Source organism: Palaemon carinicauda, unplaced genomic scaffold, assembly GCF_036898095.1.
Source record: "Palaemon carinicauda isolate YSFRI2023 unplaced genomic scaffold, ASM3689809v2 scaffold89, whole genome shotgun sequence".
Taxonomy (NCBI): domain Eukaryota; kingdom Metazoa; phylum Arthropoda; class Malacostraca; order Decapoda; family Palaemonidae; genus Palaemon; species Palaemon carinicauda.
Genome location: NW_027172192.1, coordinates 118,312 through 139,668, shown reverse-complemented (window position 1 = coordinate 139,668; position 21,357 = coordinate 118,312). Strand labels below are relative to the sequence as shown.

Sequence of the window (21,357 nt, the reverse complement as noted above, 5' to 3'; positions counted from 1 at the left end):
AACAATGAAAAAATATGACAAACGTAGTTTAAAAAGTAGGTGAAAGATAAAAGAAAATAAGCCAATTTCTGAACTAGTAGTTTCATGATAATAAAATTAATTATGAATGCGATTATGAAGACATTATAGGCTATATATTATGAAGGAAGTTATGTTTAAAAGTAGAGAATTCAAGTTATTTTAATTATTTTTTGGATAATTATAGCCCATATGTGCCTGGAAGATGCTATATTAGAATAGGCTTGTCTGTTCAACTTGATTTTTCGCATGGTACGTTAATATAATATATAATTAGTCACGTTATAGATAAATGGACAAGTGTTACAAGACGCCGGTTTAATATAAATTATCTTGGGCAACCGCTCAACGTCAGCATCTTGGGTCCTGCGGCACATATCGTTCGTTTATTGACTTTGACTTCGTACTATTCAATTTACTTTTTATTATATATTATGTAATAATTTAGCTATTTTAATATTTAAAATAAATTTTAAAGCTATTTTAAATGGATATTATGTATAAATAATGCTTTAAATTGTAATTTTACTAACATTAATTATTAAATAGATATCAACAAAGGAGTCGGACAAAAATTTTTAATTTTCTCCCAATAGATGACACTACCCTCGCTCTATTTTGGTTGCGTTTTCACTAGTAAACACAAGAGCCACCTCAAACTTCAACTCCCTCAACGCTGATTGGTCAGCTACTTCACAAGCCGCTTTCTCATTGGTCACAAGCTCCAATGACGTCACTGATGACGTCACCCACTCCCACGACCCTCCTCTGAAACGCACCCGAAATATTGTTTCCGGCCACGTCTCTACAGCAGAAGACGCTGACGATCTGTCAAAATACGTGAAATACGGTCCTTATTTCGAGTGGGCGGCGAAGAGGCCTCAGTGGACGGCGAAAGAGGCCCCACTATGTTCAGCTGATAGTATCCGAGCGAAGAAAACTGCCCTAAAACGAACAAGATGGCCCGAGGGAACTGGAGATTGGCCGCGGCTATGGTGGTGGTGATCCTGGGGACGTGCTTGCAATTCACCTATGGGGTCGAACTGACCTTCGAGTTACCCGATAACGCAAAGGAGTGTTTCTACGAGGATATCGAAAAGGGCACGGAGTCCTCCCTAGAATTTCAGGTGATTATTAGAAACATCCTAAAGTTGTGTAAGATACTAAATTTGTTCCTGGTTCCTCCGCCCCTCTATGTTCGTCATGTTATAGATTTCATACATTTTGTATTTAGAATTTAATAAATTTGATATATTTCCATACATTTTGTTCATTTGGGTAATTTGATAGGTTTGTATGGGGATATTAATAGTGTTTTGGAGTTACATTTAATTACGTCGGATTTAAATCTCCTAATTTTGTATTACAGTAAAGTTAAACCAAATTTCCCGCTAATTAGGGCAAGATTCAACGTGGGCACCACGCGCGATAAGTTTACGCGTCGGTAGCTTTGCTTAGGACGTTGCTTATACATGCCAGCTGTTCTACGAGCCTTTTTCGGTCGCTTGGTTTAATGTTACTTTTGTGCCGTTAAATGATACTCTTTATTTGGTTTAATATATCCATGGTATCCTGCGTTTAAGTAACTGGGAAGTCGTAACGTGGCAAAGGCCCCACCCCCTTGAGTAAAGCGGGAATCGCTCTTTGATTTTTAATTGCCGGCAGCGAGCCGTTGCAGCCCAAAATGGAAATTTGGAAGCTTGTTGCCTGAGATTTTGGCTTCTCGACTGGACGATAAACAGCTAGCACAACCGAGAGCATTTCGCATTTGTATAAACAAACGAGATGGCTACTGCACATAGGACGTATCAATAATGTTGCCTCTTTCTACTAGGGTTTCAAAGATACCTTTGACTGCTCTTTTCCTTAGCCACTCTTGAATCCACAAACAATTTTTGTTCCTCTTGCATTCACGTAACATTCCGATAATGCATATTACTGCGGTAGGTCTTGCAACGGTCCGAAGATTTCTGGGTGTCATAATGATGTTAGCTAATCGATTTTGTTTACACTTTTTTTCCTACTGCTCCTCGAACCACGAGATCGTAGCGTTATGCTACAACACTAGCTCGCGAGCATAGGCTGGACGTTGGCCAAAACCACGTGCAAGAAAAGCATAGTGTTATTCCAACTTAAAGCAATTTACAATGTTATGTTTACATGTTTTTGGATCAAGTAAGGATTAATGCTGCTTTTTATCTTCAACCTGTATGGCAGATACTAGAAGCATAATATGCTTTCTGATCGGGCTAGGATTAGCTGTTAACTCACTTCTGTCGATTTGGTAAATGCATCATATGATACTTTTAATTTATAGCCAAGTACATGAACCGTATATTTCTCCATCGGGATATTATAAGTTTCGTCCATTTCTGACCGTGAATATTTGGAACTAACCACTAGTTTTGAGTTTCTCTAATAACCATATAAAAAGAATTATAAGGTATTCCGGTGGGTAGGCAATAACTAAAAGAAGGAGTTTGCATTAATAGTATTATTAAAATATGCATAGTAAACTTGTTTTACTTGTTTGCTTTACTTGTTTTGGGTTTAAATCCAGCCCTCCACTGAAGTCGAGTGAACTACTTCTCGGGCGGGTCCATATCAATCATCTAACGAAACATTTTCATTATAACTTAAACAATTCCTTGATTGTAGCATCTTCCAAATCATATGATCTTGTGAAAAGTATTGTCTTTAGTTTCTTCTTAAATTCAATTGCTCCCTTTAGGTCCTTCATTTCAGTTGGCAGTTTATTATAATGTCTAGGCGCACAGTAGCTAAAAGCCCTTTCACCAAATTTACTATTTTTTCTTGGTTCAGATAGCCTATGTTTTTCACTCATGTGTCTAATGGTAACATTTGTTTCTAGTTCTAGTTTTCTCAGGCATTCTTTTAGATAGTTTGGTTCAGTATCTTAAACGTTAGTAAGAGTAGATTGTATTCGATTCTCGCCTTTACCAGCAGCCAGTGTAATTTAATTAGTGCAGGGGTAACTCTATCCCTATTGTGTAGTCCTTGAGGAAAACCTGGTGGAAAAATATATGGTTCGTGTAACTGGCATGAAATTCAAGTCTTTGATCTGCCATAGCTTGCTTCGTTAAAAATATTTAGCAAGTTCGTATGAAATTGGCAAGAGGTCATGAGTGTACTGTGCTCATCAACCTTTCTCAGATGAGCAAAACCAGTTATATTGTATAGTGAACAGTGTGTATTATTATAGTTAATTACAGTAATGAAATAGGTGAAATTACACTAAATTTTGAAAGTGGAGTGAACTCCCCTCTGGGAGACGTCCTCGTGTGGCGGAAGTCACGATTAAACTGATATGTAGGGGAAAAGTGCCATTGTAAAACAATATCCGGGAGCACGTGTTTAGACTCTATGAAGCTCTTAATTGGTTCAAAAAGCTAGCTAATGATTAAGACATACAAAATACAGAATAGCTGCCTAAAGCAATAATATTGTAAATAACTTAGGTAATGAAATTGTGTTCGTGTTTTAGTCGATTGATATTAAAGTTAAGCCCTAACCTTCATTAGTCGTTCAGGAAAGAATTTCAAAGTAGTCTACCCTTGTCCATTTCAAATAGCATTCTAGCCTTGCAAGAAATTGATTTATTTATTCACTGTCTCATCGAGGTGTATTGTACCTAACATGTTATTGTTGTTGTTGTTATTAGCTAAGCTACAAGAATTATTAATTTACTCCTCTATACTTGATTTCAATTAAGGAGTGTTTTGTTGATCCTCTCACACATCGAAAATCCATTCACCCTGCAATATGTGTTCGTCTTATACCTTAACCCTTTTACCCCCAAAGGACGTACTGGTACGTTTCACAAAACTCATCCCTTTACCCCCATGGACATACCGGTACGTCCTTGCAAAAAAATGCTATAAAAATTTTTTTTCTTCATATTTTTGATAAATTTTTGAAAAAATTCAACCATTTTCCAAGAGAATGAGACCAACCTGACCTCTCTATGACAAAAATTAGGGCTGTTAGAGCAATTTAAAAAATATATACTGCAAAATGTGCTTGAGTAAAAAATAACCCCCTGGGGGTTAAGGGTTGGAAATTTCCAAAGAGCCTGGGGGTAAAAGGGTTTAAGTATTTAGGGAATCATATACTATCGATTACTATGCATTGATATTCAAATCTACACTACTGTATTGTCACTCTTTGAAAATAAAAGGTTCTAACTTCTTGAAAGACTTTATATCGTTAGTGCATTTATGGTAAGCCTGCTACGTTGCAGGGAAAACGATCCAAGTACTTTTTCGCCTCGTATGTGTGACGAGAATTCACGTATTGAAAACGCTTTCTTCCTCGATAATAACTTTTGGTGAATATTTGATGAATAGTGGCCGTCATATTCTCATTTCCCTAGTATTTTGTTCACGGTGTTAGCTGTTTTCAAACATCAGTTTTTATTGTTACTCTACCTGTATATTAAGCTTTTGTATTATTACCTCTGCCAACGAAGTTGGAAGGTGGCAATGTTTTTGCCCCTGTTTGTTTGTGAACAGCTTCCGGAGCCTTTGTAGGGTGACGGCCAGATTCCATAGAAAACGGGAATATTCTGAACTGTGGCCGTCGTTCTAAAAACGATTTTTGGCGGGAGAAGCTAACTTAAAAAACCCACCTAACCTATGCTAAAAGCCGTGTCCTTACCCAGGGGGCTGCGCCCCCCCCCCCCCCTTACACAACATATTTAAGATCCGTAGACCATTTCCAAACGTTTTTATTCTATACAAGATAACAGTCGGAGCGATAATAAGCAAATTAGGACGCTTGGCCGTAGCGCTACAAACTACAGTACCCCAGCTTCCTGGTAGGGATTAATGGTTATGTAAAAAGCTGGAATTGATTAAATTTTGCAAGGTCAAGGTCATGAGCAAGCAAAATGTCTAATTCACGTAATCAGCCCTAAGTTTGGACATCGATGTCACAGAGACTTCAATCTCGGTTCGTATTTGAGTGTATGAAAATCCATGCTAATTAATACACGTTTAAAGGTCAGGGTCGAGAAGTAAGCTGCCGCGGCAGAAGTGTATGCTCTACTGGGTACCCCTCTAGTATTTCCATTCACCATACAATTCAAGGCTTACCTTGCTGTGAGGCAGGTGTAGGCTGTGTGAAACCAGCCACCTCTCATCTTCTTGACCATATTTCTACCCAAATTGTTTGGAACAAGTACACAAGATAAAAATTTCAATCAACTAAATTGTGTAATGGAAAGTTGTAAGAAAGTAGACTGAGGTGGTATGGTCATGTCATGAGAAGAGATGAACAGTATATTGGGAGGAGAGTGATGGAAGTTGAGGTACAGGGAACGAGAAGGAGAGGGAGACCAAAGTGAAGGTGGATGGACTGTATCGAGGATGACCTTCGATCAAAGGGATTAGCCGGTGATGAAGTGTGGGACAGAGGTAGATGGAGACCGCTGGCCAGAAACATTGACCCGACATAGAAGTGGGAAAAGATGCAGACAAAGAAGTGTAATGGAAAGTTGTGCAAGAATGATTCATTCCTAATATGTCTTATGTCACCGTTTGAACAGGTTGTAACTGGCGGGCACTACGATGTCGATGTCGTATTGGAGGGGCCTTCGAGACAGATTTTATATCGTGAAATAAAGCAGCAGTACGGCCAGTTCCAGTTTACTCCGGAGCATTCTGGGACTTACCAGGTAAGGTGGAATAGAATTATCTTTGTAGCATTTTTTTTTGTAGATGAAATTGTCATATCTTTATACTTGAAACCTTTGGGTTGTTCATATCATACTGTATTTTTATGAAAATTAGTTCTGAACGTAGTAAATTTATTGTATAAATGCTTGAATTAAAGGCCTAACAATAGATACTTAAGAGTAAAACCTAAATTCCTCAAGGTTTTGATATATAATTAGATGCATATAGGTGGTCTTCTGATGCATATATCAATTTTAATGATCGATATAGTCACAGGTGACTGAAAAGTGTTTAGTAATATGAGTGACAAATACAGTGAGTTTAGAAATATGAAACAACAAGATTTTTAAGAGGAAGAAATTAATGAAAAATAAGGTATAGATGAATATGTAGACCGTAGAAAGTGTACAAGCTGGAAGATAAGATTGAGAGCTAGCTTTATATATATAGATCTGTAGTAGGAAGATGTAATTTGAGATTGTAAGTAGCAATGATTTTGGCTATTAAATGCACAAAAGAGAGGGAAAGTGGGAGAGGTGTAAGGAGATATGATGTAGAAGAGGAAGGCCAAGGTGAAGAAAGCCCTGGGTGATAGGAGGATAGATGTGAGAGAGGCAAGAGAGCGTGCTAGGAATAGAAATGAATGTCGAGCGATTGTGACGCAGTTCCGGTAGGCCCTGCTGCTTCCTCCGGTGCCTTAGATGACCACGGATGTAGCAGCAGTAGGGGATTCAGCGTTATGAAGCTTCATCTGTGGTGGATAACAGGGGAGGGTAGACTGTGGCACCCTAGCAGTAGCAGCTGAACTCGGTTGAGTCCCTTGTCAAGCTGGGAGGAACGTAGAGAGGAGAGGTCCCCTTTTATTATTTTTTTTTTTTATTTTTGTTTCATTTGTTGATGTCGGCTACCCCCCAAATTGGTATATGTATGCATGTATGTATTTTCTTTGCTTGTCGTTGAATTTCATGGAATGTTATCTTCATTTGTAAAAAGTTCATGAAATGTTATTTTTACTTGTGGTTCAAAGTTCATGAAATGTTTTATTTCAGGTGTGCTTCAGTAATGAGTTTTCAACTTTTAGCCACAAACTCATCTACGTAGATTTCCAAGTTGGAGATGAGCCGCAGCTACCAGGCGTCGGGGATCATTATACAGCGATGACTCAGGTTAGTATATCCAGGCAAGCTAATTCTCTTTTAAAGTTCTTTTACCCTTAAATAGATATTTTTTATTCCTTATTTTCCGTCTTCCTTTTCTCGTCTCCCTTTGATGCTCGTGTTTATCGAGGGATTTTACTGTATCTTACGAGCGATTACATAAAGAAATAAAAGTATAAAATAGGAAATAGAGTAATGGTAGTAAGTACCTTGTAATACAATACTGTATCTTTTTTAATGTGTATTTCACGAATAGAATTTACCTCTTTATCCCAGTTCTGTACACCACATTTTCCCAATTAGTGTTTTGTTCCGTAACCGAAATACAAACCACGCTATTTACATTGGGTTTACTTTTCGGCGTAGCTGAAATGACGAGCCAATAGTTTTTAACGAGGGTTAACTACCCCCGCGCTAGTTAGCGGGGGTAGGGGAAGGGGTAGCTTGCTACCCCTCCCCCCCCACACACAGGTGATTTGCTTCACTTCACTTTTGGCTCCGGCGATGAACAGACGTGTCTGTCCATCGTCCTCGTTGACAGCCTCACCCTTATTGTTCACTATGCGCAAGTGCCCTGGTATTGCCGGCCGCCCTTGTGGTACTTTTATGTCGGCGGTGGACACAGATCCTCACACCCTTTGCCCGCAGTGTCGAGGCCGACGGTGTGATAAAGAGAATACATGTAGTGAGTGCAGGGAGTGGTCTGCCTCCCAGTGGGAGAGGTTTGACCGCCGGCGTAAGAAGTAGTCCAAGAGAAACCGTTCTCCTTCCCGGGTTGCCTTGAAGGAGGAAGGCTCTCGGGACTCTCCTTTCGCCGCCCAAACCTCCTCCGAAGCTCCCCCTCGTTCTGCTCCTTAGGAGAGCCTGCCGAGTGGGAGCGCAGGCCCTAGTTCTGTTTCCCGACCTTGGATTGGGGGAGAGGGCGTCGCCTCCCATAGCGGGGCGGTTCCTGCTCCTCCTCCGGGGGAGGTTGTTGCCAATGAATCTTTGTCTAATGATGATCTTTTTCAGATTTGGGCTCTGGGGCTTAAGGGCCTGCCCTCCAGGGTAGCCCTGATTGACCTTGTCCAGTTAGGGGCCGCTGTTAAGGAGTCGCTCTTCTGCTGCCAAGCCTCCCTCTAAGGGGAGTACTTTGACTGAGACTCCCCTTCGGAGGACTGATGGTCCTGACGATCTTCCTCGTGGCCGCCTTCGCCGTAAGGCTCACCGTCCGCTGCGCAGCAAGGGCCTCCCGTCTCCCTATAAGGGTGCTAAGAAGCGCCTTTTTGAATCTTCGCCTCCTTCCTCCGAGGGGGACTCTCCTCGCCGTAAGCATCCTGCAGCTCCAGCTTCCTTAGACCTCTCTGGGGATCGGTCTCCTACGCCTTCCAGACCTTCAGCTTCTGGTGCAGATGTCCAGCAGCCTGACATCGTCACCCGATGGGCAACGGTCCCTTCGGGGCAAAGGGATTCTTCCCTTGCGCGTGCAGTGTTAGCGCACAGGCGCTCTCCTGCTCGTCAGCGCTCTTCTGTTCGTCAGCGCGCTTCTGATAACCATCGCCCCACTGCTCGCTAGCGCTCTCCTGTGGACTCCGAATATCCTGCGGTTACTTTTGTGCGTCCTGCGTGCCATCAGTCTCCTGAGCGCTCTAGTTTGGCCAAGGACTCTTCTCCTCGCCCTCGCGATCCTGTTCGTCAGCCTGTTCCTGCGCAACATCGCTCGCGGTCTCCAGCACGTACTTCCAAAATGCCTGTATGCCCACGCGCCTCCTGTTCCTGAGCCCATTCGTGAGCGTTCCCCTCTGCGCCCCGCGCCGGCAGTTCCCTCACAGGATTCCACGCGTCGCCCTCTTGCTCGCCAGCGATCACAGACGCATCAACATTCGCCTGCTCGTCAGCGATCTCCTGCGCGTCAACGGTCCCCAGCGCGTCAGCGATCACCTGAACATCGGCGATCTCCAGACCGCCCGCGTGACCTATCACCTGCGCGCAAGTGTTCTCCAACGCGCCGTCGCCCAGAGGATCTGGAGGGACATGGGTCGCCTTCTGTTAGCTCGCCCTCGCGCGGTCATTCGCCTGCGCGGTCCACGCGCTATCGCTCGCCAACGCGTTCGTTCACGCGCTCGTTCGCCTGTGCGCCCTCGCGCCCACTCGCCTGCGCGCGATCGCCATTCGCGTCGGATTTCGCAGCCCGCGACAGCAGCAGGGACGCGTGTCGCCAGACCGCACTCCGGCTCGCCTCCGCCAAACCGCAGGACTCTTGTGCAGGATAGGGAAGACACTTCAGAGAGGTCAGTACAACTTTCTTCCCCTCTTCCTTTTCAGGCAGGTCCAGTGGTATCCACTCCGAAGGATCGCCCGATCCCCTTCCCTCCAGCGGGGATTTCGTACTCTGTGTCCGTGGAGCGGCAGACTTGGTTTGGTCCTCTGATGCGGGCGTTAGTGAAGGCTATGAAGCCGACACTCGCCGATCAAGGACACAAACCAACGGCTGCCTCGCCCCCGCTGAAGAGAAGGAGAGGAGTGGACTTCGTGGTGACTTCCCCCTGGGAGAAGTTGGTTCCTAAGAGGTCTGTCAGGAAGGCCCCATCACCTTCGCAGGCGTTTTCTCCTTCTCCCGAGGACGAGGCTTTTCCATCCTCGGGTGAATTCAGTGAGGTGATAGTCTCCCCCTCGGCACCAAGGGGGAAGTCTTCTCCTCATGGAGGAGAATCGTCACGCGCGGAGGGTGCTTTCTGAACCTCTTTGTTGGGGTCGTGTATCCCTCCCAGGAGGGAACCCAAGGACTCCAAGAAAATCCCGAAGTCGTTTTCTAGGATTCACCAGGAACCCGCTGCTCCCCTGGAGAACGTCCACACTTCTCCCCAGGAAGAGATTCCGGGGACGGGAGACTAAGCTGCCAGTCCGCAAGGAGGAGACCAGCAGGAGTCTGAGCATGCCTTCTGGCAGGTCTTGAGCCTGATGAGGCAACTCAACGGGTTCATGGACCCCATGATCGCCCCTCGAGAAGGCAAGGACACGGTCCTGGACCAGGTGTTCGATGTTCAGAAGCCCCCTAAGACCAGTGCGGCTCTGCCCTGGTCTCGGGGGTTGAAGAGTGCCAGAGCCAGGGCCAATGCCCAACTCGCGACTCTTGCTTCCTCCAGTCGTTCCTCTGCCGGGAACAAACTCATCCCACCTCCTCGTCTCCAGCAGAGGAGGTATTTTGAGATCTTGGGGGAGTCTAGTCTCGCTCTTCCTCTCCATCATTCCGTAGAAGAGCTTGCTAAGGGAGTTCCTCTCGAGAAGCTCTCCGCCCGGCAGGTGACGTTCTCGGCGTCGGGGATCCTAAGCCATGAGAAGGTCGCGAAGTGCGCCATGCATGCCACTTCGTGGCTGGATATATGGCTAGGGACTCGTCTAAGGAGACCAATAGGAAGGCCCTGGAGACCTTACTCTCAGGCACCCACTCCATCGAGTTCCTGGCACTTCAGGTCACCACCCTGTGGGCCAACTCGGTATTGAAGCGGCGTGATGCGGTGACCGAGAAGTTCCACCCTAAGGTCCCCGCCGTGGATGTCTGTAGGCTCAGACATGCTTCCCTCCTTGGGGAGAATCTGTTGGAGCCCCAGGATATGGAACGAACGGCTGAGAGATGGAGGAAATCTAGCCAGGACTCCCTCCTCCATAGGGCCCTTACAGCTCGGCCCTATAAGCCTCCAGCTCTGCAGCAACAGCAGCAGCAGCCTCGCAAGACACCAAAGCAGGCACCGGCAGCTAAGAAAGTGGTGTCTAAGCCCCAGCCCTTTCCAGCCAAGGTCAAGAGGGGCGGTGAGTCCTCCAGGGGAGGCAAGACTCCTAGAGGGAGCGGCCGCGGCTGCAAACACTAGAAGTGGCAGTCCCCCTGCGTGTCCACCTGTGGGGGGATGCCTTCGACGTTGCGTGCACAGGTGGCAGCAACACGGGGCCGATGCTTGGACGATTTCTGTGATCGGCCAAGGCTATCGCGTCCCGTTCATAACATCTCAACCTCCCCTGACAGCGAATCCAGTGTCGTTGAGCTCCTATGCCATGGGATCGGTAAAGGGGCTAGCCCTTCGGGCAGAAGTCAAGACCATGCTCAAGAAGGATGCTCTCCAGGAGGTCGTTGACGGCTCCCCAGGCTTCTTCAGTCGACTCTTTCTTGTAAAGAAGGCGTCTGGAGGCTGGAGACCTGTCATCGACCTCTCGGCTCTGAACGGGTTTGTCAAGCAAACTCGGTTCAGCATGGAGACAGCGGACACGGTCAGACTTGCGGTGAGACCTCTAGACTTCATGTGCACACTGGATCTCAGGTGTTCACCAGAGTGTTCACCCTGATTTCATCTTGGGCGCACAGGAACGGCATCCGTCTCCTTCGTTATCTGGACGACTGGCTGATCCTAGCAGACTCGGAGTCGACCCTTCTTCGGCACCGAAACAGGCTTCTGGGTCTTTGCCAGGATCTGGGGATCATGGTAAACCTTGAGAAGTCCTAATGACTGGTTTATCTAGGTATGTTGATAGACACCAATCTCCACAAAGCCTTTCCATCAGACGACAGGATAGCAAGGCTGAGGAGGGTGGCGGAACCCTTCCTCAGGCGAGAAGAGCTTCCCGTCCAATTGTGGTTGAGTCTCTTAGGTCACCTGTCCTCCCTGGCTCGTCTGGTTCCAAACGGCCGCCTCGGGATGAGATCCCTGCAGTGGCGGCTCAAGTCCCGGTGGAATCAAGGATCCGATTCCCCGGACGTACAGGTCCCGATAGGATCTTTGGAACGGGCGGACCTGCGGTGGTGGCTGGTCGACGAGAACCTGCGAAAGGGAGTGAATCTTCTCGTCCTCCCCCCGGAATTGACACTGTTCGGATGCGTCAAAAGAAGGGTGGGGGGCGCACGTTCTGAACCAGAGGACCTCAGGCCTTTGGTCAGAATCAGAAAAGTACCTGCACATCAACCTGCTAGAGTTGAAGGCCGTCTTTCTGGCTCTTCAACAGTTCCAACAGACCCTGGCGGGTCACTCCGTGGTGGTGATGAGCGACAACACCATGGTAGTGGCTTATATCAACAAGCAGGGAGGTACTTTTTCACAGCAGCTATCCCATCTTGCAGTAGAGATTCTGAGGTGGACCGAAGTCCACTCGATAACACTATGAGCTCGCATCATTCCTGGCAAGAGGAATGTGCTCGCCGACAGTCTGAGCAGGGCTTCGCAGATAGTGAGTACCGAGTGGTCTTTGGCTCCTGAGATAGCCAACAAAGTCTTGACTTTGTGGGGTTCCCCGACCGTGGACCTGTTCGCGACAGCGTTGAATTTCAGGCTGCCTCTGTACTGCTCCCCAGTCCCGGACCCCAAGGCTCTCTGGCAAGATGCTTTCCAGCAACGGTGGGACAACATCGACGTGGACGCCTTCCCACTGTTCTATCTGATAAGAAGGGTGCTCAACAGGACCAGACTATCGGTCAACTGTTCGATGACTCTGAGAGCTCTGCTATGGCATCAAGCGGAATGGTTTCCGGACCTTCTGCAGCTCCTGACGGAGCTCCCGAGAGAACTTCCCCCACGACGCGAGCTTCTCAGACAACCCCACTCCAACATCCCTCACAAGGCCATGGCCTCGCTTCTGCTTCACGCCTGGAGACTGTCCAGCGTCTCCTCACAGAGAGAGGCTTTTCGCAACAGGTTGCGGAGAGAATGTCTCGGTACCTGCGAAAGTTCTCTGAGGAAGTCTACCAGGCAAATTGGAGAGTCTTTTGTGGTTGGTGTCGTGGGAGGGGTATCTCTCCACTCGATGCCACTATTCCAGCAATAGCGGAGTTCCTCGTATATCTGCGGGAGGAAATGCGCCTTTCTGTCTCGGCAGTGAAAGGCTATCGCTCAGCCTTAAGCTTGGCTTTCAGGCTGAAAGGCGTGGACATTTCTTCCTCGCTAGAACTCTCTCTACTCATACGAAGCTATGAGCTTACCTGCCCTCAGTCGGAAGTGAGACCTCCTCCTTGGAATGTGGTTCGGGTTCTCAGGGCTCTTAAGAGACCTCCCTTCGAACCATTACGCCAGGCCTCTGATCGCCACCTGTCTTGGAGGACGGCTTTCCTGCTCGCTTTGGCTTCGTCCAAGCGAGTTAGTGAACTTCATGGTCTCTCGTACGACATCGCCCATTCAAGGGGGGGGGAGGTAACGTTCAGATTCGTCCCTGAGTTTGTTGCCAAGACTCAGAATCCTGGAGTGCCGGGTCCACGGTTCGACTCTTTCAGGATCGCGAGCCTCCGTTCTGTAACAAGCGACCCAGACCAGCTGCTACTATGTCCAGTGAGGTGTCTGAGGTATTACTTGAAGAGAACAGCTGCAGTTCGTCCTCAAGTGCGGGCATTGTTTGTAAGCACAGGCAGGATGAAGAGGAGGGTCACCAGGAACACCATCTCGGCTTGGATTCGAAGGGTTATCCACCACGCCTTGAATCCAGACCCTCCTCCGTCACGTCGCCCTAGGGCACACGACGTCAGGGGCGTTGCTACTTCCCTGGCCTTCAAGAGAAACTTCTCTGTGACGCATGTGCTTCAAGAAGGGGTCTGGAAGCGTCAAACGACCTTCACAGCCCACTACCTGCAGGACGTGACCCACAGGAGCCTCGATACGTTTTCTATCGGCCCTGTGGTGGCTGCACAACAGCTGGTCTAGCCTCAGGCTCCTTTATGGACAAGTAGCAGTAGGTTGAGGGCGTTGTTATCCGGTTTTAGTCTGCGTGAATGAAAGAGTATGTCTGACCCTTACTTTTCTTCATTCTCCCCTCTCTTGGGGAAGCAGCATCCTGGTCTTTGCATAGCTGACCTCGACCTCTGCAGGTAACCCATGCTTCCTTGTGCTCCTAGTATTAAGTTTAATACTGTCGCGTCCCCCATACCCTGACAAGGTGGTATTGGGAACGTCCTATCCTGGATTCCTATTTAAAGGTCTCAAGGTCAACTTCATAGGACGAGTCACGCTTTCCTCCACACACACAACTTATGTAGGCCACTCATTCCTAGCGAAGCAAGGAACTTGTGAGGTGCAGGGGCTCCTTCTCTCAAGTGCTACTCACTGGGAGGCGGAGCCCCCGGGCAAAGCCAAAGTCAGTAAGGCTGGGGACTTTCCACCCTTCCTAAGGGGTAAGTCACCCAATGTAAATAGCGTGGTTTGTATTTCGGTTATGGAACAAATGACAAATTCGAAGATAATTTTTATTTTTCCTAACCATACAAACCTTAGCTATTTACACATTTGCCCGCCAGCCCTGCCCCCAAGTCAAGTCCTACCTCTAAGTGAAGTGAAGCAAATCACCGGTGTGTGGGGGGGGAGGGGTAGCAAGCTACCCCTTCCCCTACCCCCGCTAACTAGCGCGGGGGTAGTTAACCCTCGTTAAAAACTATTGGCTCATCATTTCAGCTACGCCGAAAGGTAACCCCAATGTAAATAGCTAAGGTTTGTATGGTTAGGAAAAATACAAATTATCTCCGAATTTGTCATTTTAACATGAACCTCCAACTGTACTCCAAAAAAATTTTTCATGTGTGCATTCACAAGCCTCATCTAAAACACTTTCGCCAGTGTCTGCCATTTCTCTCCCCTCACACAAAGTACCTTCTGACTGATTTCTTCTTGCTGTTCTGTAGCAATCGCGACTACAAGTGAAGTGAGAACATTCACCTACAGTCTCCCCTCGCGACTTTGTCCTGTAAGAGCTATCTGTTTATACATGGAGCGTACATGAGATTGTCGTCCTACAGTACAGTTCCTTTTTATAAGCATGGGCGGAAAGAAAAAGGTCACCAATTAGGTATCTTCCAGTGCAGAGAGGTCTTCCTGCATGATGCGACCATTCAGTTTCAAGAAACCTTCCATCGCAGAGAGAGCATTCAACAATCGGGGACCTTCTTGCTAGGCAAGATCATCTTTCACAACTTGAGAGGGCTCCCCCACACATTAGAGCAATGGGCTGAGGGGAGGTACATCACGTGATTGCTCCAACCAATTGTCTGGATTCAGCGAGGCAACATTGGAGACATTCCCCAACATCCACTAATAGGCTGTCCATGGATGCAACCATACTCAGTGTTCTCCCTTTCTTCTTTCAGCATTACGAGCACCTGTTGTTCTTCGCCTAAGACATCTTCTTCTTCTTCTTTGTCTGGATCTTTTCCCAATTCTATGCGGGGTCGATGTTTCTGGCCAGCTTTCTCCATCTACCTCTGTCCCACACTTCATCACCGGTTAATCCCTTTTCTTCGCCTAAGACATACTTGAAAGAAAATGGCACCACCCCAGCATCTAAGAAGTCAGAACTTCTAGTTGTCGTTCCTGCTTCACTGAGATACAGTCCTGGTATTATAGGTTAGAATACCTAGCCCTTTCTCCCCTGTACCCTCTTGGGGGTGGGCGGCAACAGTCTTGCTGTTTTTGGGTGTATTGTACGTTTGATTTAGTAAGCAAACCAACCGAGCAACTTTTCAGTACATTGTAAAAGTACCTCCCCCGTCTTCCTTACGAAGGGAGAATGTATAAAGATGCATACAAACCCATTGCTTTTATATGCCATAGGTTCTTCTGTGACAGCCTGTTAAGTGTTGGCAGAAACCTAGCCTATCACCTGGGACATCCTTTTCCCAGGTTGTTGGTTGGAGTCTTCACAAGTCCCAGTTTGGTTGTAGGAATTTTCTCCCTCCTAGAGATAAGTCTCCGGTTGAAGGAAAATGTTTTGTATTTTTGTTGGAACATATCACAAATATCTGAGGTACTGTACTGTAACCTGTATTTTTCCTCAGTCCTCTAAGTTGCACTTCTCTTCAACCATCCTGCAAGTCCTAGATTAAAGGAGCCGAGAGGTCGATGACAGGTCTCCAGCCTCCAGACGCCTTCTTTACAAGAAAGAGTCGACTGAAGAAGCCTGGGGAGCCGTCAACGACCTCCTGGAGAGCATCCTTCTTGAGCATGGTCTCGACTTCTGCCCGAAGGGCTAGCCCCTTTACCGATCCCATGGCATAGGGGCTCAACGACACTGGATTCGCTGTCAGGGGAGGTTGAGATGTTATGAACGGGACGCGATAGCCTTGGCCGATCACAGAAATCGTCCAAGCATCAGCCCCGTGTTGCTGCCACCTGTGCACGCAACGTCGAAGGCATCCCCCCACAGGTGGACACGCAGGGGGACTGCCACTCCTCAGTATACTTTCAGATGGGTGGAGCTTACCGACCACCCAGCAGTAACTACCCCCACGTAGTTATAAATTTTAACCGCCGAGTTCCGGCTTCTTTGAATCATACTTCTATTAACCCTTCTACCCCCAATGGATGTACTGGTACGTTTCACAAAACTCATCCCTTAACCCTCATGGACGTACTGGTACGTCTTTGCAAAAAAATGCTATTTGCATTTTTGTTTGCATATTTGTGATAACTTTATGAGAAACTTCAGGCATTTTCCAAAGTAATGAGACCAACCTGACCTGTCTATGACGAAAATTTAGGCTGTCAATGCAATCTAAAAAAAAATATTTCAAAACGTGCTTGAAAAAGAAAAATGCCTGGGGGTTGAGGGTTGGAAAGTTCTAAGTAGCGTTGGGGGTAAAAGGGTTAAAGGACTTGGATTTTTATAATTAGGAAAAATACAAATTTATTATTAAACAAATATCATTGTCTATTGTTATCCTTTAGTTTCGGTCGCCATGGAGTGATCTGTCTTGTATTTGAAAATATTTACGAACATTTTATTCGATTCATCCTTCATTGATAAATTTTGATTGCCCCAAGATCCATGTCGGTATAGATCTCTATTTAGAATCGGTTTATATATTTATTTCAATTCAATCATAGACATCAATTTTCTACGGCATATATGGATTGTTATTTCTAGAGTTCTCTCAAATAATTTTGGAGCAGGACTGACGTGTAATTAAAATTCAAACATTTGGAAAGTCATAATTATCACTCAATATGATGTAGGGCTGTAGTGGAACCTTATCTTGATTAACCCTTTTACCCCCAAAGGACGTACTGGTACGTTTCACAAAACTCATCCCCTTACCCCCATGGACGTACCGGTACGTCTTTGCAAAAACCTGCTATTTACATTTTATTTTCCATATTTTTGATAATTTTTTGAGAAAATTCAGGCATTTTCCAAGAGAATGAGACCAACCTGACCTCTCTATGACAAAAATTGAGGCTGTTAGAGCAATTTTAATAAAATATACTGCAAAATGTGCTGGGGAAAAAATAACCCCTTGGGGGTTAAGGGTTGGAAATTTCCAAAGAGCCTGGGGGTAAAAGGGTTAAGCATTGAGAATTTCTGTGTACCTTAAATTTCAATTCCATTTTGATTGTCTACTAATCTCTAATGATTCCATCTTTTAATTTTCATCGTTCAGTTGCCTTTGGTTCCCTTGTATACAGCTGGCCAAACTTCATTAACTCGCACTTGTCAGCTATTCACAAATTTGTCTACTGTATACAAGAAGTCTGGTATTCCATGAAGTAATATTTATGGGTATATATTCAAAATTAAATAACGCTACATGCAGAACAGGTCTAGGTAGAATAGACAAGAACCTAGAAGTATTACAAAAAGAACTGTTGGGTCTCTAGTAACTTCCTTTTATATTTTTCCATTTAAGGGATTTTGACGAAGGAAAAAATCTATTTCTGGGCTCGACCTGTGTCGCTCCACGAAATGCTCCTCTAGCACCATTTCTAAGGCATAGTTATTGCTGAATATACCAGAGAAAAAAAAGAGATGTATGGAATGCCAGGAATAAACCTAGCTCGCTCACTCTTTGAGTGTCGGTATAGAAAACTGGGGCTTGATTGAACCACGACCATGGGTCCCTCACCAATTAGACCTCTCCTTCATCAACGTCCCCCTCCACCCCAACATCTCCCCACCCCTTATCTTCATTCATCTATCAGCACCTGCGTTGGTCAGACGTGTTTTATTTTGCTCTGTGTTGTTTTGTGTTTTTGAAGATGTCCGACGTTTTAGAGATTCTCCTTAGCTAAGGAATAATAAGCATAGCTATGAAACCAAATACAGCACAGAATGAAATTGACTGATATTGTTATATAAATGAATTTTCAAACCCTTGTATAATGAATTATATGTGCATCAATTATTTACAATTTTTCAGCATGTGTGTTTTCTAGTCCCCTTAAATGGTAATAGGACACTAGATTACTCTCACGTTTATTTGTCATAAGTTTTTCTATAGGAAGTTGGTATTAGTCTATAAAATGTTTTTGGTAATTGGTAATCTTTTTAACCCTTTTACCCCCAAAGGACGTACTGGTACGTTTCACAAAACTCATCCTTTTACCCCCATGGACGTACCGGTACGTCCTTGCAAAAAAATGCTATAAAAAAATTTTTTTTCATCTTTTTGATAATTTTTTGAGAAAATCCAGGCATTTTCCAAGAGAATGAGACCAACCTGACCTCTCTATTAAGGCTGTTAGAGCAATTATAAAAAAATATACTGCAAAATGTGCTGGGGAAAAAAAAAACCCTTGGGGGTTAAGGGTTGGAAATTTCCAAAGAGCCTGGGGGTAAAAGGGTTAACTATTTTACAATACACTAGGCAGGAAGTAGTTTTATGGTTCGCGCAAACACCACTTGTACATCGTTCCCGTTTGCTTCTTTCAGATGGAGTCGTCTTCTCAAAAAATCCACGAAAACTTAAATTCCATCTTAGACTACCAGACCCATCACCGGCTGCGGGAAGCGCAGGGCCGCAAGAGAGCCGAGGACCTCAACGAGCGGGTCCTCTTCTGGGCCATGGGGGAAACGCTGGGAATCCTGGTCATCGCCGTGGGCCAGGTCATGATTCTCAAGAATTTCTTTGCCGACAAGAAGAGCAATCAAGCCTCGTATTGAGTAGGTTTCAGTTGCATCACACGCAGTTGATGGTGTCGGGGACAGCATTTTTCTAGCTGCGAACTATACATTGTGCAAAGTCTAGTGTCGGCACCACAGCCTGCGAGCTCCCCTGGTTACGAGTTAGCGCCGGCAGGCTGCCAGAAGGCCTACCGGCGGCCGTGTGATCTCTCGTCGTTCCGTCGAGCCTCTCGTATTCGATCGCGACTTGGAACCTTGTGGCTGGGCAATAAAGAAGTCGGTTCTGTACACCACTGTATTTATATTTGTTATTGAAATCTGCTTTGCTATTTATCATACAGTATTTCATTTCATTGCTTCTACTACAACTTTTTTCCTTTTGAAAAACTGAAAACATAAATTCCTAAGCTAATTTTATGTGGCACAGAATCATCTTGAAGTGTTGCATCAGTTCTCAATCTTGTACAGTAATCTTGTGTTAATGACACTATAGTCAATTCTTTTTAATGAGGCAGATTTCCACAGACTCGCAGGGGTGCCCCTTTTAGCTAGGGAAAATTTTCCTGATCCATGATTGGTTGGACAAGATAATTCTAACCAATCAGATAGCAGGAAACTTTACCGAGCTAAAATTGGAAAATTTTCCTGATCCATGATTGGTTGGACAAGATAATTCTAACCAATCAGATAGCAGGAAACTTTACCGAGCTAAAAGGGCACCGCTGCGTGTCAGTGCAAAGGCGCCTCATTATAAAAAATTGAGTATAGTATATAAATTTTTCATTATTCAGGATATAATGAATGTTGTTACCTCTGGATCAGTTGTATCAACTATTCCAGACAATTTGAAATTTCTTTTATTTATTTGCTTGTAATAAAAATCCATGGGTATACTGTATGGAGCTGCCTGCCGCTTTTGTTGAATTGCATTTCCAAATACCAGTTTCACATTCGTTAAAACTTAAGCTTTCGGTCATGTTTGGCTGTGCAAAAGATCTGTATATACAGAGGTATTTGTTTAGAATTGCGAGGGAGACCTCCCCACATTCTTGTTGTGCATATTTACATCAGTGCCGTGTGAATGTCCAGTGAATCTTTGGTGTGGCAGCGTCGATCATTTTGAACGGGTTCAATTTTCTGTTCCAAATCTTTTTAAAGAGAGGAAGTCTTTGCTAAATTGGGCGAGTGGTTACTTTACTTTAGTTGCGAGTGATGTAATGATTATTTTTATAAAAGAATATTTTAAAGAGTTTCTTACACTGGCTACAAAGTACAGTAGTTTAATTCATCAATTCTCTTTTGGGTGGAAAGACTGAATCAGGATGTTAGGCTTTGTGTGGCAATGAATTTATTGTTTTTGTATGTGAAGACTTAATAAAAAATAGTCAGAATGTTGTAAAGGAATCTTGTATTCTATACCTGGGTTACGTTGTTTTTGAGCGTACCTGACCTGGGGCTCTGACCAGGGAGGTTATCAATGCATAAAATGTTTATAAGTATTGGGAAATAACTTTTTTTATTTTAGAATTAGGGTTGTACCTTTTATGGCCAAAATCTTTGTAGTGTGTTCATGTTCTTAGATATATTCTGAATATTTCTCTGTATCTTTTTAAGTTTGTTACTGTTCTTGTTTTAGAAATAATTACACCAAAGCCATGGATTTTAAAGTTCATTTGTCATTGAAAATTTATTATCATTATTGCTTCAGGCAACGGATATGTAGCCGGAGAATTATGCAAACTTTTGGCTGGTATTACCTTCAGATTATTGTATTCCCGTACAAACGAAATGCGAAGAGGTCCGATACTCTGAGTTTATTGGATAGGAGTAATGAGAATAGAAGATCTTGAAGACCTGCTCGAAGCAAATTACAATGGCATGGCTCGGTCCGAAATGCAGGTGGCAGCGAAGGCAACCCTTGACACACCTTAAGGTGCATAAAAGTGGTACATGGGCACATTGTATCATCAGAATAGAATTATCATTAAACTTTAAAGGCCAATATGATAGTTTCATAGATTCAATTTCAGTGTACTTTGCTTTAAAAATTCTATTTGCAGCAGTATTGGATAGTGACAATTAAAAGGACACTGAAAGAAGACGACTTAACCGTTCGATGCCAAGTTAAAGGGAAGTTTTTTCTGATCTACCTTTTTTAATGGGAATTCCAGCTAATAATTGTGCTTGATCGTTGTGGTATGCGACAGGTAACCTATCGTTATTATGTATATTTTGTCTTAGAATTTTGACATGCTCTTAACCCATTATTGAGAAAGTTTATTTCCATTCTAAAATATTGTAGTTCCTCAAAACTTTGTATTGAAATTTAATACTTTCACAGCTAATATTTGATAGTATACAAACTTTTCATTTTAGTTTTAATACTTTGACAGCTAATATTGCCTAGTGTACAAAATTTTCATTGACGTTTTAATACTGTGACAGCTAACAATTCACAATGTACAGAGTTGAATATTTGAAACTGGTCTAGACTCAAAGTACTAGATTAAATAATGGATGCTTAGGCTGACGAGACAAGTTCTTTATCGTTGAACCAACACGCAATGCACTTGCTCCTCATAAAAGTTTTACAGGTCTAGACTTAAAACTAATAATGTTCAGTAACAATAATTTTTATTCTGGCAGTGTAT

At 44.6% G+C, this 21,357-nt stretch overlaps 1 protein-coding gene across 1 annotated transcript; it reads left to right on the top strand.

Annotated features, from left to right (window-relative positions):
• Positions 1–775: 775 nt before the first annotated feature.
• Positions 776–20,106, top strand: p24-1 (p24-related-1). Its single transcript, XM_068369773.1, has 4 exons — positions 776–1,145; positions 5,585–5,713; positions 6,764–6,880; positions 18,515–20,106. The coding sequence occupies exons 1-4, from the start codon at positions 978–980 to the stop codon at positions 18,743–18,745; spliced, it is 645 nt and encodes a 214-aa protein (XP_068225874.1). The 5' UTR covers positions 776–977; the 3' UTR covers positions 18,746–20,106.
• Positions 20,107–21,357: the final 1,251 nt, after the last annotated feature.